At 32.7% G+C, this 26,555-nt stretch overlaps 3 protein-coding genes and 2 pseudogenes across 10 annotated transcripts; 2 read left to right on the top strand and 3 right to left on the bottom strand.

The window, feature by feature from the left end:
• Nucleotides 1–1,315: 1,315 nt before the first annotated feature.
• Nucleotides 1,316–5,970, bottom strand: LOC111277940 (uncharacterized; annotated as a pseudogene). The gene is made up of 7 exons (XR_016343446.1): nucleotides 5,963–5,970; nucleotides 4,281–4,826; nucleotides 3,296–3,546; nucleotides 2,836–3,209; nucleotides 2,598–2,731; nucleotides 2,333–2,508; nucleotides 1,316–1,819 (listed from the first exon to the last, which is right to left on the bottom strand). The product of XR_016343446.1 is annotated as an uncharacterized LOC111277940 (transcript).
• A 594-nt stretch (nucleotides 5,971–6,564) lies between these two features.
• On the top strand, nucleotides 6,565–8,998 carry LOC111277636 (S-adenosyl-L-methionine-dependent methyltransferase). The gene is made up of 2 exons (XM_089764395.1): nucleotides 6,565–7,069; nucleotides 7,331–8,998. Exon 2 carries the CDS (start codon nucleotides 7,365–7,367, stop codon nucleotides 8,781–8,783), a length of 1,419 nt encoding a protein of 472 aa, XP_089620521.1. The 5' UTR covers nucleotides 6,565–7,069; nucleotides 7,331–7,364; the 3' UTR covers nucleotides 8,784–8,998.
• Nucleotides 8,999–15,680: 6,682 nt separating this feature from the next.
• LOC111277939 (nuclear transcription factor Y subunit B-4 pseudogene) lies at nucleotides 15,681–17,003 on the top strand (annotated as a pseudogene).
• A 905-nt stretch (nucleotides 17,004–17,908) lies between these two features.
• Nucleotides 17,909–21,932, bottom strand: LOC149518292 (uncharacterized). Of its 4 annotated transcripts, none has more exons than XM_089764189.1 (4): nucleotides 21,740–21,932; nucleotides 21,550–21,610; nucleotides 20,576–20,691; nucleotides 17,909–18,424 (listed from the first exon to the last, which is right to left on the bottom strand). In XM_089764189.1, exons 1-4 carry the CDS (start codon nucleotides 21,923–21,925, stop codon nucleotides 18,416–18,418), a joined length of 372 nt encoding a protein of 123 aa, XP_089620315.1. In that variant the 5' UTR covers nucleotides 21,926–21,932; the 3' UTR covers nucleotides 17,909–18,415. The 4 variants fall into 4 exon arrangements, with proteins under 4 accessions (XP_089620315.1, XP_089620312.1, XP_089620314.1 ...); XM_089764188.1 differs by lacking the exon at nucleotides 17,909–18,424 and adding an exon at nucleotides 20,195–20,337; XM_089764186.1 differs by lacking the exon at nucleotides 20,576–20,691.
• Nucleotides 21,933–22,017: 85 nt separating this feature from the next.
• On the bottom strand, nucleotides 22,018–26,155 carry CYCH;1 (cyclin H;1). 4 transcript variants are annotated; one of them, XM_022863666.2, is made up of 13 exons: nucleotides 25,961–26,152; nucleotides 25,733–25,783; nucleotides 25,430–25,502; nucleotides 25,208–25,326; nucleotides 25,041–25,114; nucleotides 24,404–24,524; nucleotides 24,253–24,321; nucleotides 23,870–23,911; nucleotides 23,494–23,571; nucleotides 23,022–23,080; nucleotides 22,849–22,933; nucleotides 22,659–22,747; nucleotides 22,018–22,560 (listed from the first exon to the last, which is right to left on the bottom strand). In XM_022863666.2, exons 1-13 carry the CDS (start codon nucleotides 26,018–26,020, stop codon nucleotides 22,497–22,499), a joined length of 984 nt encoding a protein of 327 aa, XP_022719401.2. In that variant the 5' UTR covers nucleotides 26,021–26,152; the 3' UTR covers nucleotides 22,018–22,496. The 4 variants fall into 4 exon arrangements, 2 of the variants coding, with proteins under 2 accessions (XP_022719401.2, XP_022719402.2); XM_022863667.2 differs by having other exon boundaries at nucleotides 22,018–22,557; nucleotides 25,961–26,151; XR_016343751.1 differs by having other exon boundaries at nucleotides 22,507–22,557; nucleotides 23,748–23,911; nucleotides 25,961–26,155.
• Nucleotides 26,156–26,555: the final 400 nt, after the last annotated feature.

Raw genomic sequence — 26,555 nt, 5'->3', positions numbered from 1 at the left:
TATGTAGGGGTGAAAAAAAAAATCAAAAAAATTAAATATTCATTTGAAAATATAATATTTGATTATTGATTTTTTTAATTTTGTTTAAATTAAATTTAAATATTAAATGTATATATTAGGTTTCAAATAGGATGTAAAAATTAAAAAATTGAATTGAATTATATGTTTTTATTAATTTTTATATATTTTTTAAAATTTTTATAAAATAAAAAATATTTTATATATAAAATTATTTAAATATATTTAAAATCCTACTAAAATAATATAGAAAAATAAAATTTTAAAATTGTTTAATCGAATTAAATTGAATTGATAAAATTTGATTTTTATTGAATCGATTTCAAGATAAAATTAATTCGTATTTGAATTAGATTTTAAATATTTATAACATTATACATTATTCAAAAAAATGAATCGAATTCGATTCAAACCGTTATCACCCCTAACAATAAAAAAAAAGATTAATTTTTAGTATTTTTTTATTATTCCATAAAGATTTATAATAAAAATTTACATGTTCAAAGCTTAATATTAATATGTTTGGTTGTGTAAATGTATGAAAATAGATTCTTGTTAGATAAAAATAGTTTTATATATTTGTTGTTTTAGTGGAAAAGACTCAATAACGCTCACCCAAACGCTGCTTTATTCCTTGGGATTTTGCCAAAATTGCTGATTATGAATATTTACTGCTTCTAAGTATATTTATTACTTAAAAAGAAAGGAAATTATTCATTAATGCTACGTAATTAGTTTTGTAATGGCACTTTACCTTTTAAAAAAAATGATATTCCCTTGAGTTGCAGTTTGCAAAAATCTTTGTCAGTGAACTGTTATGTTGGTAAGTTAAGGGTTAACTAAAGAAAAAATGTTCTTTATATTCTCAAATTGGAGGGATTCTTTTTAAATTTTATTAGGGTAGGTCCTATGGAAATTTGAGCTTTTAAGGTTGGTTATAGAATTGTGGGTCTGCGTTGAACTTAGGGTTTTTTTTTAGTACTTTAAATCCTTATAATTTAAGTTCTAATTATTAAAATTAAAAATTAAAATTTAACATTATCATTTGCACACTTCGAAGGTTACACATGATAATTTAAAACACGATAATACGATATAAAAATAATATAAATAAAAAATAAAAAATAACATGATTTAAAATTTTAGCTAAACTTATAAATAAATTTAACAAAATTAAAAAAAAAAAATTTATATTTTTATATTAATACAAATTATGACATAATTTTCATATATTTGAGGGAAAAATAAAAATTAGTATTATAAATGGAAATGGTTAAAAAATTGATAATTGTGCTCATTTTCAATGAAATTAGGATGATTATTCAATATTTTTAAAAAATAAAACCAAGGTTTATTAATTTTTGATGAATATAGCATCTGCATAAATTAAGCACATATTGTAAAAATTACTTGACTTGAAATCAGATTTCTGGTTGACTAAGCTTTACAAACTAGAATAAGAATCTTTGAATTTTCCAGGCTTTGTCAATGAAGTAAAATTTCTATATGATTATCGCCCATTAACTCGATTCCATGAGCTTTTGTACCAAAGTAGAATAAACCTGAGTTAAAAAATCCAGCCAGACTCAGTTTTTTTTTATTGTCATTAGGAGCAAAGAGCAATGACACCATGAATATATCACATTCCACACAAGCATGGAGTTGTTCTGGGATGCATCACTCCCATTCAATTGTTGATGGCGGCTTTGATGTAATATCTTGAACAACATGATTGACACCGCGAACGCTGTTGCAAATTTTTTGAGCAACATCATCGAGGAAGTTGTTTTCAAACTTGTACCTGGAATCCAAAATTGAACGGGATGGAACTTCAGGATTTTGCAGTTAAGAGAGGGAGAGGAAAGGGAGTCAAAAGATTTAATTCATTGGTGTTTAGCCATCCAACCATAGTCAACAGGGAAAAGGAAGATGTGATATTCCTAAAAATCAAGAAACTTTTGACATGCAACAAAGATTCTTCCAACATCTAATGCCTAAGAACATAGGATGTTGTCCCATTTTAGGCAGCCTCCCACTAAAATTTGGGTTGAATTTGGTACACATTAGACTTAACCTGCGTCTGATACAGCCAGCCGGGAAAACCATATCATTCACCCCTACCTACCCATTTCAGCAAGAATTAACCCTTCTTGAAAATAGCCAGATCATGTGTGTAAAATCGGTTTTTAACTCAGCCCAACCACAGAGACACATTTGAGCTTATGCTTGTTAAATATACTGTTGGTTTAGCCTGAGCATGTAAATATTGCAACAACCATAGACAGCAAAGCAATGTAGAACAAGGAAAACTTACCAATCTGCTATCATTCCGTCTTCACTTGTAACAGCTCGGAGAGCAACAACATGAGAATGTGTTCTTTGATCACCTTGAATTCCAACAGATTTTACAGGCAAAAGTACAACAAAAGCTTGCCAAATTGAGTCATAAATACCAGCATCTTTGATTGACTGAATGAAAATTTCATCAACCTGGGGAAAACAAGTCCATGAGGAAAAAACATGCTAAAAGATAACATATCATAAACAAGGTTGCACTTCCTTATTCAAACACCTCATACCTGATGGAGAACATCTAAAGCATTGCCTTCAGTTACATCGCCTAAGATTCATACAGCAAGGCCAGGCCCAGGAAATGGGTGGCACTTTAAAAATGGCTCAGGAACACTCAATATCCTTCCAAGTTCGCGAACTTTTATAAATTAGAAAAAAAAAAAGGAAAATAATTCAAATGAGGGAAAAGCGGCTATAGAAGTAAATGACACCAAATCATCTAGCAATGGAACAGGATCAAAACCTCATCCTTGAATAGAAGTTTAAGTGGTTCAATGAGCTTTGACTTCATGTCTTTGGGAAGCCCTCCAACATTATGATGACTTTTTATTGCTTGAGAATGAGTTCTTCCTGTTCCTGGTGGAGGACAAGACTCAATCACATCTGGATACAAGGCTCCATGAATCAAAAATGCAAGTTTCTTTCCTAATTTATGCTCCACTTCTTGTGCAAACGCATCAAAACTACAAATAAATTCTTTTCCAATTATCTTCCTTTTCATCTCAGGATCTACCACTCCTTTTAGCTTACTTGTAAATTGATCGGTTGCATCAATACAAGTAACAAGTAGATGTAAATCCCTTTCAAAGGATTCCATAAAACGTTCTCTTTCCTTGTATCTAAAGGATTAACAATTAACAAGTGTACAAGCAATGAATTATAAAAATCAATCTGAAAAAAGGAAGAAAAACGTTTGCTTTCTCACCTTAATAAACCATTGTCAACAAAAACACAGTGAAGTCTATCTCCAATTGCCTTGTAAACTAGGGTTGCAGCAACCGTGGAATCCACACCACCGCATAAAGCACAAATAACATGATCATCAGGCCCCACCATGTTACCGACCACCTTAATTTCTTCATCCATTACCACTTCCATTTTCCAATCAGCATTCACTCCACAAACATCAATCAAGAAATATCTCAAAGTTTCAATCCCTTCTGGCGAATGTGTAACCTAAATAACCACAAATCAACACCATTATTCAACTGCTTCAAAAGAACCAAAATTACAGGTCCACAATAGCCAGTCACCCTCGGATTTAAAATGCAGTTGTGGTCAGGTTTTCAATTAAGTCACATTTATTGTGATTGCGGACATAATAGATAAGATTGCTGTAATTGCGTTCATCATGGTTATGAATTTATGAAAATTTTCTCAATGAAGCAAAAGAATAGTTTGATATAATAATATTTATTTATGATATTTAAAATAATTTACGAGATTTTAACCTTACATTTATAGGCTAAAATATTTTTTCACATATTTTAGTTATAATTCAGAATCAATGTGCCATAAAATTCATAGATATATTAAAGAAAAGCACAAATAATGGTTTTTAACATTCCATTATGGCCGTAATTTTCCGTTATATAGCTATTTACGAACATGATACACATGATATACCGCTATGTGTGAATAAAAATGGTGGCAGAGAGCGACGCTTCTGCTAAATAGCGTCCGCAACATCATTTAAATCCATGCTGTCCCTCACAATCTAGAAGAAGAAAATTTCTTAAAACCAAACTCACAATAAAATTTAGGTCCCATTCTTTGTGTTATTTTCATGATGAAAAATAATTTATAATATTCTTCAAACAAAACAATCAAACAGACCTTAATAAACACAAAATAAAATCCAAAATTCAACAACAGGAACAAAGAGAACAGAACCCAGAAGCTCAAATTACATCAGGATGATACTGCAACCCATAAAACCTTCCCTCCTTATCCTCGACCGCGGCCACAGGCCCCTGCTGACTCCTAGCCACCACTTCAAACCCATTAGGCAGCCTAGCAGCCTCATCTCCATGACTGATCCAAACAACGTGCCTGTCCCCAACCCTCTTCCCGCCAAAAATACCACAACTTCGCTCAACCTCAATCTCCATCGTCCCATACTCCTGCTTCTCCCCAACCCAAACTTCACCACCAAGTCTCTAAACAAGCAACTGAAGCCCGTAAAAGAAACCCAGAACAAAAACCCGTTGGACTGGGCCCACTCAACGAAGCCATCAGCAAACGAAGGTGAATCACCGTAATGGACTGAGTGGGGTCCGCCAGAAAGGATAACAACCTTCGGGTTGAGCAATGTGACGGAGGAGAGAGGGGAAGTACCTGAGATGCAGAGTGAGAAGACTGAGAGAGAGCGGGTACGGCGAGTGATGAGATGGGTGTATTGGGAACCGAAGTCTAAGATCAGGACTAAGTCGGATTTTACTGCTTTTGCCTTCGTTCTTTTTTACCATGTAAAAGTTTTAAGATTTTGAAAGCAATATAGGAAGAAAAATGACGCGATTGAATTCACGTCATTTTTAATTATTTATTATATATATATATATAAGATAAACGGTGTACACTTTATTTTTTTTTTTTCATATTTTAATTCTTTTAAATTATTTATAAGTGAAATTATTTAATTATTTTATTCATAATTTTTTAAAAATAAATTTTTGTTATAAATCTTTCTAACAATAAATCTTCGAAAAATCATATATGTTTTTTAAATTTAACTTTTCAAAAATTTATTTTCAAAAAAATTTATAATCCTTTAAAAATCTATTTTCAAAAATTTATTTTCGAAAAGATTTATAACTTTTTAAAAAATTAATTTTAAAATTGGGTGAAAAATAGATAATTAAATAATTTTATTTATAAAAAATTTTGATATAAAAATTAAGGTGTAAAAAGAAAAAACTGGGTACATTTAATAGCATTCATATAATATATATATTTAAAATTTTTAATTTATTTTTAGATCTTTATCCTAATATTTAAATAAATAAAAAAATATTATGTAAATAAACTCCTTAATTCGTAATTTTTAATTAACAACTTTGACAACATGTAATTCAAAGAATAATCGACTATATAATATATTATCTATATATGAAATTTAGTTAACTATTTTTGTTTTTATTAAAGATTTGGTTTTCAAAGTCAAATTCAACTAAATTTTAACCATCCAAATATTAATATTCAAGAATACTTTCAAATTCTTTTGATTTTTTTAATAAATATCCTTTTATCTTAAAATTTTATAACAGATTTAGTTAATACTGATTCACTTTTTTTTAAAAAAAAATTAATAGACTTATTAACTTGTTCACTAAGAATATTTTTCTTTTAAATTTATAATTTAAAAAATATTTTTATTCATCAATCAATGCCAAACCAATCACAAAAATATTTTTAAAAATATTTTTTATTTATATTTTTTAAAAATTTGAGTCCACATAAATATTTATGTTTAGAGCACCATCAAGACACAAACAAAACTCAGAGAATAAGCTGGAATTTCCTGTCGACCGTACTAAATCAATTGACAAACTATGTTATAGTATCATTGCCTGCAAAAAAAACCGTCACTTACCGTCCCATTAAAGTTGAGCAGAAATCGATTTAAATTAATTTAATTGATTAAAATCGATTAAAAATAATTTTTTTAGATCGATCGAAATTAATTAAATTGATTAATTTTTTATTTTTAAAATTATAATCAAATCAATTAAATTAATTGATTTTTTAATAAATAAAAATAAAAAAATAAAATAAGTATTTTTATTTATTTATTTTTTATAAAATGTTATTAAAATGATTAAATTTTTTAATAATTTAATTTAAATAATATTTAAATTCAAATTTTATTAGATTAATTTTATAATTAAATAATTATTTATAATATAATAAAAAAATAAAAATTTTGATTATTTAACTTGATCGGATTAAATTAATTTTAATCAATTAAATTATGATTAATAATTTAAAAATTTTTTTAAAATTCAATTATTAGTTGAATGAAAATCGATTAATTCGGTGAAACATCTTTTGTGATACAAACATTTGCAGTGCTAAATTGATCGCCGTGAGACATTGGGCTCCAGGCATTAGTATTTGCTTTTGCACCATAAAGCATACCTCTGTATTCCACAACTATCAAGGGAAAGGATCAAAGATATAGTTTAAGATACTTCTTCGAAGTCTAATGAACTAAGCTGTTGGAGCTGATCGATTGTTTTCATCTTTTCTTTTTTCAAGCAATAATGCCATCTTCTTCTCTGAGTCAACGCTTGAGCATTATTTTAATGCTAATTCTGGGAATTGACTATTAAATTATATCAACTAAACTATTGATTTTCTGCAGCAGCTGCTCATGTTAACGAGATTCGAGCTTTTTATTCCTTTTATAATAGTTTAAAATGTATAGCTAGCCTCTTGGAGTCTTGGTTGAAAGCAATGTACCAATTATCCGCTACAGTAGGTCTTTTATTAGTGAAGTATTTAGCTTAAGTTTCAAGATTTTCCAGCTCTCAAGATCAAGTCAGGCAATTCTAAAAGCCTGGATTGAGATCTGTTTTAGAGCAAAATTTTGGGTGGTTTTGGAGTGTCCATGTGAGAGAGTATTCATGGTGTTTTGGTAATCATTGAATTTGCAAAGGGAGATCTCAGACTTATGCTATTGCTACCATATTCTTATCAGGTATGTTTTTATCAGAATGTTACATGTTGTTTCAGTATCAGCTTCATTATTTATTTTCTTGTTTGGTGAGAAAATGGGGGAAAAACTTGAAAGAAAGAAAGAATACTAGAAATTTTGATTGTTATATTTGTAGTGTTAGGCTATGTTTAAGGGTCTCCAATTAAATGGAGAAAATTCAATAGCACACAAATTTTCCCTTCTATTTACTAGGCGTTGATTCTAAAGGTTTGCTGATTTTGTCATGTTTTGAGATTTAATTAGGTTGAAAACTGAAGAAACTAGAGAAAGCTTGTGAATGCAAAAGAAGATGAGGAGATCATGCTTTTCAAGATGTGGATTTGCAAGAATAATGGGTTGGCTTCAGACTGTACTGGGAATCCTTGTTATAGTTGTAAGTATATCGAGTCTCTTCAGGTTTTACTCTGCTGGATTTTTTGCGCACAATGAAGACATATGCCGCCATTTTTATGGCATCAAGGATGTTTATGAAGGCTTCGATATAAGAACCCTAAACGATCGGGTTGCAGAAGTAATAACAATGATGGAAAACCTGCAAGAAAAGCTAGAAATGACTCTACAACAGATGGAGAAGAACAAAGAAGTTTTGGAAAAGACTAATATCACAAGATTGGAGTATAGGAAGTATTTGGAGGTGGAAGTTCTTAAACCTCTTTATAGTGCTCATATTGCTCTTAGACAGGTCCGGCTGCCCAAGATTGATGCCATTGGAAACGGTACAATGAAAGAGGAGCCTTTGATTAATGCATTTATAACAGAAGAAATTCGGAAGTATGTAACCCCCAAAGAGAACAGAATTGGGAAGGTTAATTTTTATGGAACTGAGAAGATATACAATACCATAGGGAATGCGTGTATCTTGATGAAGAATGAACTGCAAGAGTACATGGACTATGATATAGGATCGTACTGTAAAGACGATTGGAATCTAGCTCAGAAGCTTATGGTTCATGGTTGCGATCCCCTGCCTCGAAGGCGGTGCTTGACAAGGGCTTCCAAGGTGTATCAGAAGCCATATCCTATCAATGAGTCTCTGTGGAAGTTGCCTGACGATAGAAACTTGAGGTGGGGTAATTACCAGTGTAGGAATTTTGGATGCTTATCAAGCAGGAATTCCAAGCGAGGTTATACAAAGTGTACAGGATGTTTTGAGATGGAAAAGGAGAAGCTTAAGTGGGTAACTAACAGCTCACTTCCTGTTGATTTCTTGATTGCAGATGTCCTGGCAATGAAGCCAGGCCAGATAAGGATTGGTCTAGACTATGGTGTTGGCACTGGGACTTTTGCTGCAAGGATGAGAGAACTGAATGTAACAATTGTCTCAACTGCTTTGAATCTCGGGGCTCCTTTCAATGAGTTTATTGCACTTAGAGGATTAATTCCTTTGTATGCAACACTGAATCAACGTCTTCCATTCTTTGATAACACATTGGACTTGATTCATACAACCGGGTTCTTGGATGGCTGGATTGACCTCTTGTTGATGGATTTCATCATTTTTGATTGGGACAGGATTCTAAGGCCAGGAGGATTGTTGTGGATTGACAGGTTCTTCTGTAACAAAAACGACCTGGATGACTACATGTATATGTTTCTGCAGTTCAGGTACAAGAAATACAAGTGGGTTCTTGCTCCAAAATCAAAAGATGAAATCTACCTTTCTGCAGTGTTAGAGAAACCTCCTCGAGCTATTTGATCAATATCTGTTTCATTTGTTTCCCTGTAGAGTACGGCTTGTTCTAGAAAAGATATAGTATCCACTTAAAATATGATCATGAATGTTTGTTTTACAAACCGACATTTGTTGGGATATGATTCACATGTAAAAAAAAAAAATCTTACATCATAAAAAAATTTGAACGAAAAGTTTTATATATACATAAAAGACTCAAAAATCTAATAATTTAAGTTTTTAAATTCAAGTGATATTTAACATGTATGTATAAACTCTTTGGTGTGCTCTTATGAACTCAAAGTATGATTTATCTCTCTGTTTTACTTATACTTCCAATATTGAAAGGCCAACTCAAATGATGAAAAGAACCGAAAGTGTTTGCCCGTCTCTTTGTTCAGAGCCTGAACCTGTCAAGGTTCTTGGATGCACTCTGATTGCCTGTCAACCCTTCTTCTTGAGGTCTGGAACGCTAGTCTCCTCAGCCCTGGTTTAGTTTATATTGCTCATCACATCAAAGTTCATATCAAGGTTAAGCATTGCTGCTCGAGTTTTAACTGAAAAATGCTGCTGATGGGTGGGTGAGTCGCCTATATTTTGGTAAACTTAGGCTCGAGCTCCTTTTCCAGGCTCTCTCATTCTTGCCAGAAGGACCTCAATTCACAACCCAAAGAAGGCGGAAAAGGTATGAATGTCAAATCTCAAATGGACCTCAATTCTTCACTTGGTATCTGGCACTAGCCCTTTTTTTTCTAAAACATCCAACAAACGCCTTGGGTCTTTGAGCTTGACTTCGACCACAACGCACTACTTGGTCCATTCCATTTGTATTTTGGATTGATTATTGGCCAACATGCAGAATGTAAGGCCATTATAAATGTGGGAAAATCTTCACTTTGGATTAGTACTTTAAGGAGCTGCAATTCATGGGCCTTATGGAGAAGAGAGGGTCTTAGCCCATTACCCTCAACACCAATTCACTCTAACTAAAAGAGGCTTTAAAGGTCCATGCCTTTGAAGTTTGAAGGTCAATTGAGCTGTCCAGTCACTCTTATGGTTCGTATTTACTCGGGCCATGTTAATGATTAAAGAATGTAGACCTTAGGTACATACTAGTGTCACGTCTTGAGTGAGCGCACCAGGCACATTAGATGCACCAACACGTGCACACGAGGTTGAAGCCCGCGCATCAAGAGCACTGGCAGAAGTTTACGCGCAAGGCCTTGGAGAGCAGGTCAGATCGCCCATGCAAGCCAACCCGCACGGCCAAGGCTTGGCCCACATGATGTCGACAGCACATCAAGGCCCAAAAAGGGAGATGCGTAAGAAGATCTTCTAAAAACTCACAGAATCAGTAGAAATCTTTTGATAAATCTTATTGATCTTAAAATTTAAGAAATAGGATCTTGATTGAATGTAATTTATAATTTTTGATTGATTGTACTTCTTTGATTCTAGGGATTTAGCCATAAGTGTAACTGAGAGCGTCAACTATAAATAGAAAGCTGTTTCACTCTTTTTTGTATACAACATCATACACTTCTGTTTCAGTAATACAAGAGCATATTTGAGCAAATTTTCTTATTCTGCTGTTTCTCTCTAATTTGTGCATTTTGCCTTTTGCATTGTTCTAGTGCCTGCACGCTTGTGTTTTAGATTGACTTAGGTTGACTTAGGCTAGAAGGAAGTGATTCCAAGTTTAAGACCGCGCGGATTCTGAGTCTGAGGTCGGAGCTTGTGACAATTGGTATCAAAGCTATCTCTAAACCGTTTGATTTACGCTAAGCGTCTCGAGGAAGGTAAACAGAGTGGTCAGCATCCGTGACGAAGACGTCACGAGGTTGGGTGAGAGAAAATATCACGGACTTAAAGAGGAGTCCTGAATCATACATCAGACATAAAAGAAAGGTTACTGGGATATATAGGATTCACACCGCCTTCTTTTTGTGAGGCGCACCATGGTGGTCAGGTTGATCTACGACACTGAATGAGTGGATATCCAAGTCCTGAAGCCACGCGGGTCGGAGCTTAAGTCTTGACCCGTGACATTAGTACTTGAACCATTAGATTTTGCATTAGGATTTTGATGAAATTTTGGTGGTAAAAATAAAATATTATTTTATTTGAATAGACAATGAAATTAATTATGATGAGATTAAAAAATAATTATTATTATTATTATAATTATGATTAAAAAATATTATAATTGTGATTAAAAAGATTAATAAAAAATTTATACTGATTTGATTTTACTAAAATTAATATTTAAATTCGCTTAATTGCACCGCACAAAAAATATAGTGAAATCCAAACAAAAACTAAGTGGCAAGCCTGTTAGCCAGTTGAAATCAGCACAATGAGCCATTGCAAGAGTTCATAGGAGGGCAAAACCCTTAAAGGGATCAGTGATTGGGTTAGAACCTACGCTCACGCACCTTTCTCAAATTTTCTTAGCCAATGGAAGGCATCGGGGCTACTCTTTGCATGCAAGGAAAACCACAGCATACTGGTTGTGCCAAAATAAATGACAACCGCAACAATAATAAACAAGCTACAAACTAAAATTTAAAGCACAAGATTAAGATCATTCTAACCACCTTTCGAATTTTTTTATTCTCTCAAACTGTTAAACATCATTGCAACATTGCCAATTTGCCATTGTCTTTCATGAACCTTACTTTCAAAGCTGCTATATCTTCCAATCATGCAGGCACATCAACATGGAAGTAATTTTTTTTGTTTTTCTAAAAAAGGAAAAGACCAATGTAAAACACCAAAGCCTTTGACACACGTCAACTTGTTAAAGTTTTGATTCTATTATCAGATGTTCAAATCTCTCTACAACAGCTAGCTTGGCAAACATACACTGTACTTACAGAAGAGGCTTAACCAATGTGAGATTAACAGTGTGAGGGCTGCTGGCGTCTGTACTTAAGACAAATAGCCAATAAATGCAGCCAAATTTTCTGCACAAGTAACCAATTACAGGCAATAGCTAAACTCACTTAAGGCAGAGATTTAAATGGTGATTACAATCACGTTTTTTATCGCATCACATTTATTATATTTTTAAATATAATGAAAATTATTGTGGTCACTACATTCATCGCGATCGCAATCGTAAATTTTTTTTTACATAATTTATATAAAATATAATAATTATAATTATAATTATAAAAATTCTTATTCAATGATTTTAAAAATAGTTTATGACACTTAATATATAAAAATTATAAATTAATATATAACACAATCAAAATATAATTTTTAATTTTAATTAATTTTTGTCTAACTTTTACAAAAAAATTTATAAAAAATTTTCATCTAAAATCTCTATATATATTATATTAAATTATTAATCCCTTAATTTTTTTTAATTATAAACCTTCAATCTCTCTAATTAGATTTTATTTAAAAAAATTTCAAAAATTAAAAATTTTCAAACTTATATTTTTATAAAATTTTTAAACCTATATTTTTTATTTTTTTAGTTTTTAATCTTAATAAGAGTAATAGATCATAAAATGTTAAATTTATTAAATAATTTAATCTTTTTGATACACTAATTGATATAAATTTTTTTGTCACAAATAACTTTCAATAATTATATAATAAATATAATCTTCAATAATTACACAAAAATAACAAGAATTAATTTAATATAAAAAAAATGACAACAATAAAATATCAAAACAACAAAAAAATATTAAAATTCAGATACAAAATTATAAATTAATATATAACACAATCAAAATATAATATTTAATTTTAATTATTTTTCATCTAATTTATACAAAAAATTTATCAAAATTTTTCATCTAAAATCTTTATATATATTATATTAAATTATTAATCTATTATTTTTTTAATTATAAATTTTTAAAACCTCTAATTAAATTTTATCTAAAAAAATTTCAAAAATTAATTACAAAATTAAATAAAAATTCAACTCCCACCCCCCAACACCTCACCACACCCGATCCCTCTCCACCCAATCCTTTTCCCCATCCCCCTACACCCCACCCCACCCAATCCCTCGTCACATGCGTATCTTAATGCCCCTCAAATGTTTAATTGTAGCACGATGTCAGAACCATCTAGAACCAGCTTCTGTTCATCTTTTTTGTGCGTCCAAAGTTTTGTTTTTCAAAAATTTCTTTTTTTCTTTTTCATCTCTCATTTTCTCTTGCATCTTTTCATTATTATCACTTACCCAGTACACCTCGTTCGTCTCTCTTAAGTCTCAAACTCTCACAACAGATCATTTTATAAAAATTTTATAAAAAAAAAAAAATTTAACTTTCTTTTCTTACCTTATTTAATCTTGAATGTTGATTGAAAATTTGATGCTGATTTAAATTTGGGTGCCGAAATGCTAAATGGTTGAAACTTAAAATTTTATTTTTTTCTCGAACCATTAGATCCGTGTAAGAAAATAGAATAGCGGCAATAATGATTCGTTATTGCCGCTATTCTCCATTAAGCTGTTATTTACAGCTGTTACATTTTATTTTTGTCGTGAATAAATTTTACAACTGTGTTTTGTTTAATAACGATGATGAGTGATGACGCTACCACTATTTTACGACTGTTATTATGCTTTTAATATGCTATTTGAATCCTTGTAAAGCTATAAATATAGACCTTTTGGTCTATTAAATTAGTTCTTAAAACAAAAATATACTCTAACAACAAGAAAAGCATCAAATTCTGCGCTATCCAATCAGGCTAAGGCTACACCCCTTGCTCTAGAAAGTTACACCACTTCTTTAATTAAACAAGTCATTTTGCAGACAGACTAAATCAAATCTGATTCCAACTTGAGTGATTTAAAAAAATAATGAAAGGAATCTTATCAAAGTTAGGCTATGGCCTAATTTAAACAGGAAACCATGAAAATGAATTAATTATTTAAAGAAGTTCCAACCATCCAGGGTTTTAACAGGTTCCATGTATTATGTGGATAAGTAGTTAGTGCCCATGCCCTTTTGTTTAATCCCTTATGGATGAACCCTATCTAATAATAAAGTTTGAAAACCTTGCTGCAAGTGAGTGAGAAAGGGTTTGTCCAGCTTTACATTTGTATTATTCTAGGCATCTTTTGCTGTGATAGGCACTAATCTTTATCTCAAATTATAAATTAAACTGTTATTAATTTTAAAGTCAAATAAAATGTCCTATGAGAATGTTTCTTGCTTTCGAAAAGAAGGAATTCGATCGTGCTGCAGCTTTACAGTCTATAAAGATGCGTATTTCTTCAATTTAAGACGTAGAACCAAGATTATAAATTTTCGTAGTACTATATCATTATGAACACAAACGGATTTTCAACTTCATTATATGGCAGTTTTGTTCATTATGTAAGTTCATGGTATTGTTCTCTCCATGTAAAATGGTGTCTCTTGTTGAGGACTGCAAAAGGTTAAAAGGTATGGAAGCTTGCTCTAATCAAACTCTGAAAGTCTGAAGCTCAACAATACATGCTGACATGAACCAGAAAGAAAAAAGGATTTGATCACATGATTTAGCTCAGTTATTCATAAAGTCACCCTTAAAAAGCGGCATCAGCTTGCAAAACTAGCTGCAACAATAAGCTTAAAAATTCCCACATTGCCTTATTAACCAGTCTTTTAAATGTAAGTATCTGCCAAAATAGTACTCTATATATGGAGCATCAGTGGCCTCTTGTTAACTTCACCTTGAAGTGTTAGTATCTTAAGTTGACCAAACCTAACAAATTACTAAATTCATGAAAAGGAATTCTTTGTAGCCAAATAGAGTGACAAACCTAAATTTAACCAATAATGTGAGGTAATCAAACACTAAGTTTACGAATCTCTTAATTCTTTTCAGGTTCTCATTTCTAAAACATGCAAACATTTAAAAATATCCTCCATTAATTGTTTTGAATAGTACCTAAAGAATATTTCAAGGTAAAGATTAGTATATTTAGAGAGCAAAAAGGTTATAAACCCAGATTATCTGGGTAGAGTTGAAAGAAATTTATGGTGGTTGTGGGGGAGGGGGGACCATGGTAAGTCTTTTTAGGGTTTGATTTTTGTTTTTAGAACTTACAAATATTTTAGGAAGAATCTATGCAGAAAAAGCAATCTCGGTCACTTTTGCAAGAATTTTGTGTCACATTCCAATTCCATTTCAAGATAAAATTTATACTCGTATTTGTAATACGTATTTTATAAGATAAAATTATAAAATTTTTAAGTTAAAATGAAAAATATTTCATAAATTAAGTACGAATCTCTACACTTTACTTATTCAATATATAGCTTAAATAGCTTAAACTTATGGAATTACTTCAGTTTTTGCATAATCCAAAATGATTTAGAAGCATAATGCTGAACTCAATGTTAGTAAAGTACTTGCCATAAAATTTGTTTCGACATGGTTTTAATCGTAATGTGATGTTCATTTCAGCTAATGCTAAGGTGAAAAGTTTGAAGGTTTGTTGAGAAGTGGTCTGATCATATTTGCTAAGGCTAGCTAATTAAACAGTATTAATTAGGCACTTGTCAAAAACTCTCCCAAAATTGATTAGGATATATCGATTTACAAGTATATTACAAATTATTTTCCCATCGAAATAGTTGTGATGGTGATAAGTTGGTGGTGAACATGTTTGTTAAGTATAAAAATTTTGTCACATATATGGTACATTCATTTTTAATTTTATTATGCAAATGCATGCACATAGATGTATAAAAAGAAATAAAGTTGAGACAATTAATATCAAAATTGTGACATTTGATATTATAAAATGATGCTTGTACCAAAATTTTGACTAACTTTTTGATGATAATCAAGTGGGTGCAATACGTGTGATCGTTTGTGAAACTGTCATATCATCGGAAGATATACATAGACGCATATATAATAAGAAGGCTTGTAGATCAGAAAGAACTACGTGTCCAGGCTTGAGAGGATCGAGTTCACCATCTGATCAGTTCCAAATATGGTTGATGAACCAGATCGATTGCTTCCAATTGCCAACGTGGGTCGGATTATGAAACAAATCCTGCCACCAAGTGCCAAGATTTCAAAAGAGGCTAAACAAACAATGCAAGATTGCGCAACTGAGTTTATAAGCTTTGTCACTGGGGAGGCATCTGACAAGTGTCACAAAGAGAATCGCAAAACTGTGAACGGAGATGACATCTGTTGGGCTTTGGGTGCTCTAGGGTTAGACAACTATGCTGAGGCTATAGTAAGGTATTTACATAAATATAGGGAGGCTGAAAGGGAGAAAGCAAGCAGCCGAAACAAAGCAACCTGCCGAAGCTCTCCTGAAAAAGATGAAAAATCATCAGAGGATAAAAGTGGCCAACCACCTCAACAAACTGAAGCTCCAACTGCAAGATTAGCCAGCTAGAGTTTAGTGTTAACAAGGGAGACAAGTCTTGAACATATATAGTATTATTGTCTGGTTCTTGGTGAAGATTTTGCCATTTGAATTGAGCTATGGTGAATTGGTGAGATTTGAATGAGCAAGATTCAAGGACAGGTTGTAATCAATAGTAAAAGATTTCGATCTCTCTAGCTATGATTGTGTGAACTAAGTAGTCACTATACACTAAGGTAACTTTGTATCTTGAATATTCAAGCCAAAATTTCTTTCCCCTCTTAACTCTTTCCCTCCCCCTTTCTCTCTCCCTCATTCCCCACATTTTGCTGCCAAGAGAAACTTCTGTGAAGTTAATCATAAAATAAATAATATATATCATGACCAGTATTTTCCTTGGCCATATTTTTCTAGCTAGATATGATACTTTAGAGGAGTTTAATGGTGGTTTTCTGAACTTTGAATTTGATGCTATTAAAGTTTAAGCTTAGTGCTTAGAGGAGACTACTCCTGAATATCATAAGTCATTGGATTGTCCATGAACATGTCACATGCTACAATATTTGATATATAAAAGATAGATTAGAGTAAGAAATGAGATTTCTTTCAATTGATTGGAATCTTATAGCAACTGTTTTTCTCTATTTAGAGTTTCCTCCAACAAGCCAGACACATGAGAACCCTTTAAGAATGTAATTATATATTGTATATATATTATTTGTAGAATTTGTCAGATTATAATTTTCTTATAACCAGTAAACTCCAATAAAGAATGCTGATTTTCCTACTGTTGTTTTGAATGGTGCACATCATAAGTAGTAGAAGTAGCCAATCACAGTTTCCACTCAGGTTTAGGGTTTCCTATTAAAGTACCATTTGAAAGATAAAGTTAATGGTTGAATATATGTTGACGTAGATGTCGACACCATTTACAATTGTGTTCAGCTGTTTGATTACTCGTAGACTTCACTAACCTATCCAGGGCTCTTTAGGTGGAAAATGTGGCTAAACATCAAGCATTCTTTACCAAAAGTGTCAACAATCAGGCTCAAAACTGCATATCAATATCAGTTCATCAGTTTGGGGTTCTTATTCCTTCCAAAGAGGGAGAAACAAAGGAAAAAGGAAAAGAGAGAAATAAAAGATATCTAAAAGAAAAAGAAAAAGCAAGAGCATGATCAGATCAAATAAACCACTACTGCAGCTTCCAAAGTCCCCCTATTTCCTTATTCGAGGACAGAAAAGATTGGTGCAAGTTACAGAAAAGAAAGTTGCAAGTACTTTCTCCTCTTAGTGAAAACGTGCAGCTCTGGCACTCATTCCCATTTCCTAATTTCCATTCTAAACTTGAAACAACAAATACCCTTTCTGGATCTTTGTGTTAGCAAGCACTGTTACCATGTTCCACATAAATTTCCAGCAAAAGAAGAGTCAAAGTACAGGCTAAACTATACTAGGTTAAGGGTTTCCCAAACCCTAGAAACGGGGACCACTGTAACTGTTGCTTCACAATGCATGAGTAATCGTGAAAATGCAATTTGAATCTTCAGGCATGCTTTTTTTTTTTTAACTATATCTGCCATGGTTCAGGCTATCTTCACATTAAAGATGTTGCTCGAACTCTAATTAATAAAACAAGAATATCTGTCAAGGATAGGGCATAAAAACCTAGGGCTTCTGTAAGCTCCAAGGGGACCACTTCTCAACTATGGTATGTTTCCCCTCTCTTTCCATCCAATAGAACGATAAGCTGTACTTCATAGAAAAGGGATGAAATTAAAGAAATTCCAACTCAAAATGTCTCCCCTTCAAAGGAGAAAGAACAATAATAGATAAATTAGGTAGTACAGGAGAAAAAAGCTGAATAAACCTCAAACTTTTTGCACCAACCATAACCAATCCAGTATTCTGCTTGATCGTTTCTTCATATAGTGATTTTGAAAACATCAAAATTTTGAGTATAACTATACCAATGTACTAATCTGCAGAGGTATTCTTGATAGGATGATTTTGAAAACCTTAAAACTCTGGGACCAACTATATCAATGCGGTACTAAGTAAAGTTTTCTTGATAGAATGATTTAAGGATAAATGTTGCTGCCACTGGCTCCGACCACGGAATTGCGCTGTATTGAGCTCCATAACCGGAACAGCCTGCATCCCTTGTCGGCGAGCACCGACCGGAACTTTGGCAATGGTGAACTCCAATAAATTAAAGCAATATGGCATTGTAATTGCATTTGGTGCGCCCATTTTTGAGGACAGAAGGCAAGAGGATCATGAACTGTCCATGTGAGCTTCAGCAAATCTGCATAAGGAAGTCGACATTGTTGCAAATTGCAATGAGCCTTAAGATACGTAGCAAGAGATGCATTGACCTTATTAAAAATTGAAATAATTTGTGATCAACTAGAAAATGCCGAAGACCCAGAACAAAGTTGATGCATGTAATGATATAAGAATGGTTTGAGAAATGTGCATGCATCGATATATTTAATGCTCCATGCACAACAAGAGCATTTCTAGGCTACCATGAAACAAATGTCTTTGTTTGAATACTTTGAAACTTCTTTTGCTTTGAATTTTATCAATACAACTTTTGGATCTCTCCCCATATATCTAGTAGAGCATTTGAAGCAGCAGAAAACAATGTGTAACTTTCAGTCAAAAACTAAGGACAAGCAATCTTAACCTTGCTTCTATTTTGGTTAAGGCAAAGAACAGTTTGAACCTTTTTTTTTTTTTTACCCTCTATGACATCTTGGTGAATAATAACTGGCTTCTAGTTTAACTAGGTCCTGGTTCCTGACAGAATGATTGCCAGTAACTTAAAGACAATTAATGAAGATAAAGCTTTTATATGACTCAATATTCTACCACCATTGAAGAGTTTACTTAATCAGTAACTTACTCAAAATAATCATCTACCAAATATGCATTTAGATTTTGCAATCCTAAAGCTCAATATATAGGAAGTATGCAAAATAGTAATCACCCTTTGCTCAGTATACATGCTGCATCACAAGATTAATTGCATTCATTGTGTTCAACAATCAGTGCTTTTCTTTTCTCTAAGCATATTTTCACTCTTGTTTTTCCTATTAATTTTTGTTTTATTGGTTGTTTTGATATGTCAGATAAAAATTATGATATAAATAATAAAATTTATATTTGATGCACTGTTAGTATATATATTCTATACGCTATCAGTAAATTAAATTATGACACTTCATTAACTAGCAAATATTAATCCTTAAAATAAATATACAAAAAATTAAATTTTAAAAAAAATTATCATTAATGAAATGGTATTATTTGATTCACTTCATTATCGAGATAATATCATCCGATTGATTCATAGTGTATAAAGTTTATACATTTATATATTGATAGTATATCAAATATAAACTCATAGGTTATCTATTTTGTAATTTAATTAATTATCCTTATAAAAGCAAAGGTGCATGTGCTAAGGCCTATGAAGTCCATTAGAGCAACAGATTACCAAAACCCATGAGTAACCGTAACCCACCAACCTAAACCATTATAAAGAAAGGCAAACTATTGGACCAGAGAGCCCAAAACCCAACTTTTCTTGACTGAAGATTCAACTTTTATTAACTGAAGAATGGGTCAAGCTGGTGCTAGCTAAACTAAATAAACCAGGAGTCTGAGCCCAAGACTGTTTGTCCAAGCCCACTTCTTTTTAGATGGTGTTGGCAAATCTATTGGTTTGGGCACCAGGTGAACCACTGGGCCACATCTCATGTTTTGTGTCTTGGGCTAAGCTGGCTAAGTTCCGTTTGACTCAGCCCAAAACAAGAATTGTTGGTAACCAACTTTGGACTTAATTCAGTTAATGCCTTTCTGCAGCCCAATTCCTTTGGGCTTCATAGAGCACTCTTGGTTATGAAACTCTAGATTGAACTGAGATGAGGAGAAGGAAACCCCAGAGAAAAGAACACATTTCTTTACTTTTTTTTATTTTTTTGTTTCATAAATCATGCATGAACCCATTCCTTCCACAAGAATTTTCCTCACATTCAATATGCTAATGACTAATGACATAAGGAAGCAGTTGAAAAAGAAAACCATATTTTTTTATTACACGATAAGGGTTTCTTAGGTTTTATTCAGTACATCTTCGGTCTAAGCAAGCTTAGCTATGCCTGTGAAACATCTGGTATGATGAAGAACTCTCTCCTTACAAAACAGGTTTACCTAAAGAACAATTTGAAAATCACCAGATTCATCAACTAAAAAGAAATAATGGACACCTATATTTTTTTTACCTTAAATATTCCAACTAGCAAGAGGAGCATGCAAAAATCATTCGTGCAATTTTGGAGAGAATCAACTACTCCGATGGACATATAGAAGCTTCTAAAAATCCCCAACCATCATCAATATCTGGTCCTACCCAATAACCCATTATAACCATTCGAGTACAAGAACTTACATTCAAACTACATGGAACAATTTCATCAAAATGCTTTGACAGGGTAGTCAGATAATGTTCACTACTGACAGAAAATATGCCTTTGTTTGAGCTGCAGGGGGCCAGAAAATAAGATGCTGCAAGTACAAATTCGTAATATCAGGTTACAAAAGCACTCAACTAGCAAGGGAATTACTAAAACAAACACCCCATTCCAACATTTTACATGTTTTTGTTTATTGTTCTAAATCAAAGTAGTAATTCCAGTGACAGATTTTCTATTTCTACTTCTAAAAATGGGATTTAATTACTTGTACGCATTCGCATTCATCTTATGGATGTTGGTTTCATTTTCACCTTTAAGCAATATATTCTGAAATTCTCTTGGCAGAGTTACAGCTTATAATGAAACTCCAAAAGGAAAAATGTAGCATGCATTTTAACATGGGCTAATGATGATGAGATGGTGAGAGTAAATGAATGACAGCTGAAAACTTGACCTTTTGATTCTAGTTCGAAAATTTTTTACCTCATTAACAGTTTAATTGCACGATTTTATCCCAATCCACATGAACCTCAGCATTTGGAACGACTAAAAAATCAAGCCAAATCTATTGAGCTCAAGGCCTCAAGCTTCAATTCCATATACAGGAAGAAGAAATAGCTAAAACTAGACACAAAAATTTAAGTTTCATCAAACAAGCATTTGCACTTTTATGAATTCAAAAAGGAAGAAGTTCATTGGCAATTCAGCTCTCAAACAAAAACCACAGTCCATAATTAGCTGCATTTCTATAGTGACTAATTTGTAGGCTTTCTAGCCTAAACCCAACATCTGAATTCACTAAATTTTACACATTATGTTCATTACTAGCATAATCTTATAAAAATGACTGAGAATTACATAAAAAGAATCATGCTTTGAAGGTTCCTGAAGAATGGGGTCTGCAAGTAAAAAAAAAAAACAAACAAACAAAGATAAGTAGAAAACTAACCTGTTTTGATGGTTGCCAGGCCTGGAAGTCTACAGAAAGCTGATTGCTTTGGATATCTACCCTGGATAAAAGTTTAAACAAAAATCAGACAATTAATAAAGCAAATGAGATTTTTATTTTTTACAACAATTATTCGAGGGAGATAATTTTTAGGAAAGAAAGGGGTTTGGGGTTTCGAGGAGGGAGTTACCTTAAATGGGTTGTGAAAAGAACAGGGAGGAACTGAGAAGCTTAGAGAAACAAAGCACGCCATTGAAAGCTTCAGTTGAAGAATAATTAGTGAGGTTTCCGTCTTTAACGGATGAAGAAAAATGTTTCCAAGGAAGAACGAAGAAGTTCTTGAAACGACACCGTTGTTTTCAAATAATGAGTTCATGAAAGTTTCCCCTCCCTTTCTTGTTCTACAAACATTTTTTTTTTCTATTTGGAAAATAATGAATTTTTTTTTCTTTTTTGACAAATTGGAAATGTAAAAATTTGCTTTTCTTCAATGTAATAAAGATTAACACAGCATCTCCATGATGTTGTGTGGAGAATCATCTCCACCAGTTTGAGAGAAAAAATTACAAATAAATGGGTCATATGTTGTCAAATTTTTTCTTCATGCCAGAATCCACTTTTAACTAGCACAAAAATGTTCCATCATGTGAAATCAGAGGCAGCCTCAGATCAAAAGGGTATAGCTTTCTTCAAGGGTCAGGTCACCATACAGAATATACTGATGTCTGATACATGGACTCTACCATAATAAGCAATGAAACGGGTTGCTCGATGGCCCTGGTTCCCAGTGTGATAAGATTACTGCCTAGACTCTCGCATCAGAATGTGGTATCACGATAATCAGGACTCAAGACAAATCTTCAGAGGAGCTAAACCGAACTAATTACTTGATCAAACTAGGTAACTCCAATGTGCAAAGTGAAAACATGCAGTTAAGCAATAGCGGGTCAATTCTGAATTTCATTTGAACTCTTATGGGATTTGTGCCTTTTCTTCTCCCGCTTCTTACTGCTGTTACAAAACCAATGATCAGCATGAATCTTTATAAAAAGCAGGGTACAAAAACAAATAATCTCGTATCTGCACAGAACAAATTCTATGGTACGTACTCATCATGTGAGCTGTGCCCCCAACAAGATTTCAGTTTCCGGTTGATGTGCTTCATATCCTTCTCTGTGGGGAACTTATATTTACTAACCTATAGGTGTTGCCAGAAAAAATATAACAGTAAATCTGAATTGGATTAGTTACTTTATACAAGACGTTTATATCAAAAATCAAATCATGATAAAACTGTACCCAAGTATCTATAGAATTTAGAGATTCTATAAGCTGGGAAATGGTATGCTCCAAATTCTGGCGTGTAAGAATACTTTTAAGGTATCTGCGAAGGACACCAGTTGGCATAAATTGCTGAATATTAATTTATCATAATCCTAAGAGAACTTCATGAATTATGAAGTAGCTCATACCCCTCAAAGTTGAGAACTCTATGCTTCTCATTCGCACTGCGTAAAGCAGCCAGTGCCAACTGTAATATAGCAATAGACGAGCAAAGCCATGAGAATCATATTATAGGATGAATAGATCAAACATCAGACCCATTATCCAGATGTGACCAATTGCAAATGTGAAGATGAATAGCAGTTAGCACATGACAATAAGTATAGGAAGTTTACATTCATAATAGAAACACCAAAATCTGAGAGAGCTTTGTTATGGTGAAATTTTAACAAATTTATCATTCCATTCTAAGACTCCGTTTATTGTGGTGAACTTGATAAAAAAGAAATGATCCACAAACATAGAACCAATTTTTATGGAAAACCCAATTTAAGCTTCAAGAATAAGGCCTTTTACATATATTTTGTTCTTGTAGACTGTCAGTTGGGCTAAATAGGGTAAAAGATGCACTTAAAATGGAGTTTGAAATAGAAAGAACACCTGGCCAGGAGGAAATAGATGTGGAGCATCAGTAAGCATAATTTTGTCAACTTCCATCCTTGCAGTTTCTTGCAAATCCTATACAATATTAACACATCAAATAGATGCTTAGAATACACTTTAGGAAGATGAACTTATGCATTTATCATTTTTGGAGGCTAGATAATGCTGGCATTAGGTTATTGCCCTAGATATTGTTAAAGTCTGCATACCAAAGTTACATATGAGTTTGGGTCGGGTGAACCAAAACTTACAAGATACAAGCTGCATTGCATGTCAAACCAAAAACTGACACCTCCCCAGAAAATACGGGTAGGAATGGGACTAACAGCAGGCTATCAAACATAATATTACAGAAGACATTTAACAAATTTACCTTTAGGATTAGATTTTCTTCATCCTTTGCTCCACAGTATTCCTAGAGAACCAACACTTTTGTCATTAAATATTAGGGAAAAAAATGAATCAAATGGACTTAATCAGGGCCGAATAAAAATGGCAAAGGAATCATAAAAAAACTACCATCCTTTGTATCAAGTTAACCCAGATGCTCAACTCATGATTATATTGACTACAGACAAAAGAATTTCAAAAGCTGATTTTTATTTTTTTAACTGCTGAAATAAATAAGTATTTGAAAAAACAAATAAGGGGGAAAACAAATGATTTCCCCAAATAACAACTTAAAAAATCTGCTTGTAAAAATATTTTGCAACCATAGAGGAAACGAACAAGATGATAATGGCTAACTGAACCCACCTCCATGTCATTGACAAAACCTTCAACTGAACGATAGGGTGCATAAACAATGAGATCAAATTCCAGACTCTGCAAATCCAAATATGTGTTTTAAACAAACACAAGTAAAAAACAAGACTGAAATAACAACGAAGAAGAACAGCAGCCATACCTGATAAACAATCATCTCATAATTGAGAATCATTTGATGATCCTGTGAAATCCCCTTACCAAGCTCCTCTGCTGACACGTGATTTTCTTCTATCTTGCAGGCCGCATACACACAGGTTAACCTACAGATATAAAGAAAGCTTTTCAATTTAACAATTACAGTATTCTCAAAAAATAATTTGTATTCGCGGGTGATTATCGGTCAAAGGAATATATTATCCAGCTTTACATATCAAATGACAAAATCAGTGAGACGTGACAAATTCCAACAACACAACTTTCACTTGAACAAAATTAGCAACGGTAGGCGAGGGGGGGGGGTATGTCAACGGTATGTTGCTTTCCTGATATTTTCATAAATTTTTAAAATAGCCCGTGATCCATTTTTCTAACATCCTCTTAAGTGCATATCAAAATTCCTCATACAGCACAATATGTGCGGAGATAGCAAGTATAAGAGCATATATCTGAAATAGATGTAAAAGAATCATACATTATATGTTTTGGATGATGTTTCATGACTGACCATTGCAGGTTTTTACTCGTAAGCGCATGTCAGAATTCCTCATAAAGCACAATATGTGCGGAGATAGCAAGCATAAGAGCATATATCTGAAATAGATGTAGAAGAATCATACATTATATGTTTTGGCTGATGTTCCATGACCGACCATTGCAAGTAAAACCTCTTGAAATAGATTAGAGCTGTTGCCTGCAATACATGAACCAGAAACAGAAGCACATCTACTATGACCTCATCTTTATTCATAAGTATGACTGTCATTTAAAAAAAAGTAACAAGCACCTGAATTTTATTAGGAAAGTAGAATGCACTACAAACTTCTCGAAGTTTGTTCTCATAAAACACCCGCATGAATTGTTCCTCTTCAATGTTAAGTGGTTTCGGACGAGGATGCTTGTCAGCTGACACAAACAATCAAATTATCACATCTCACATGGTACGCTTCCTGTATATCAAATCAAGCACCTCATAATAAATGGAAAAAGAAAAAGAAAAGGCATTTACCATTATCTCTTGCAATAGATTCAGGATACGATAGTGAACCATCGGTATCTACTTCCATTTGTGTTGTTCCATACTTTAAAAGAAATAACCAAGTAAGCTTCAATCAAATGAACAATGCAAAGAAAATTCCCACTAGGGATGCTTTCAATAGTAGACATTTACAACAGACAACATTTGAATGCTGCTAATTGAAAGTAAAGAATGGAGTTCAACAGCAACTTCACCTAATCTAGTAAAACAATAACATGGAAACATACACAACAAACACACACACACAAGCGAAATGCAAAAACTCTGACATACCTTGTCCAGTGTTTGTATTGCTCTTTGATTAGCAGCCTTGTATTTCTCAACCTATTACCAAACAACGAAAACACAAAAGAATCTACTTTTAAATTTCATAAAGTTCTCCATGAATTGTAATTCCTACTTAACATTGAGAAAACAATAAAATTAAAAAGAAAAAAAACTTTTTGCTTTCTCATGTCATCTTCCTACATTAACAATAAGAAAATCAAGCACAGATATTACCAGTTCTTGAGGAGAGAAGATCCACTTGGCTTTGTGAGTCGATGTCTGAAAATCCGCCATGAAGACTCGCCAACTCGGTAGCCCTGACTCAGCAATTCGATCGCAGTTATGGAAAGCTTTTACGGACTCTACAGCCAACTTTTCAAGCTTAAAGCCGTAAATTCTTCGGATTCGATCGCAGAGCTTTACAATTATCAGCCCATTCCAAGCTCTTGTCCTTAAAACCTATCCTGCTGAGATCGGTCAATGAGGCCCAGAAAAACAAGATCTGATTGGGCCATCATGTCTTCTAGGTCGGGTCTGGCATGATTGAAAGTGAGCCGAACTTTCCTATTGATGGGCTATGAGAAATTCAAAAATTTTTAACTTTAAAATATTATCACCAAATTTTAAAATATTTTTTACATATATCTAAAGAGAAGTGTATTAACTCAATAATACTAATGATTTATGAGATAATTTTTTAAAAATATATATATTTAATGTTCCATAAAATTGAAAGTTGAAACCGTTATGATATATGTTTTTAATTACATAATAAGAGATTTTTAGATTTTATTTAGTTTATTTCTTTTCTGAATTGATTTTAATAAAA

This window comes from Durio zibethinus, chromosome 7 (assembly GCF_047325235.1).
Source record: "Durio zibethinus cultivar Kanyao isolate XHJ-2024 chromosome 7, ASM4732523v1, whole genome shotgun sequence".
In the NCBI taxonomy this organism is placed as follows: Eukaryota; Viridiplantae; Streptophyta; class Magnoliopsida; order Malvales; family Malvaceae; genus Durio; species Durio zibethinus.
This window is presented reverse-complemented; position numbering and strand designations above follow the sequence as displayed.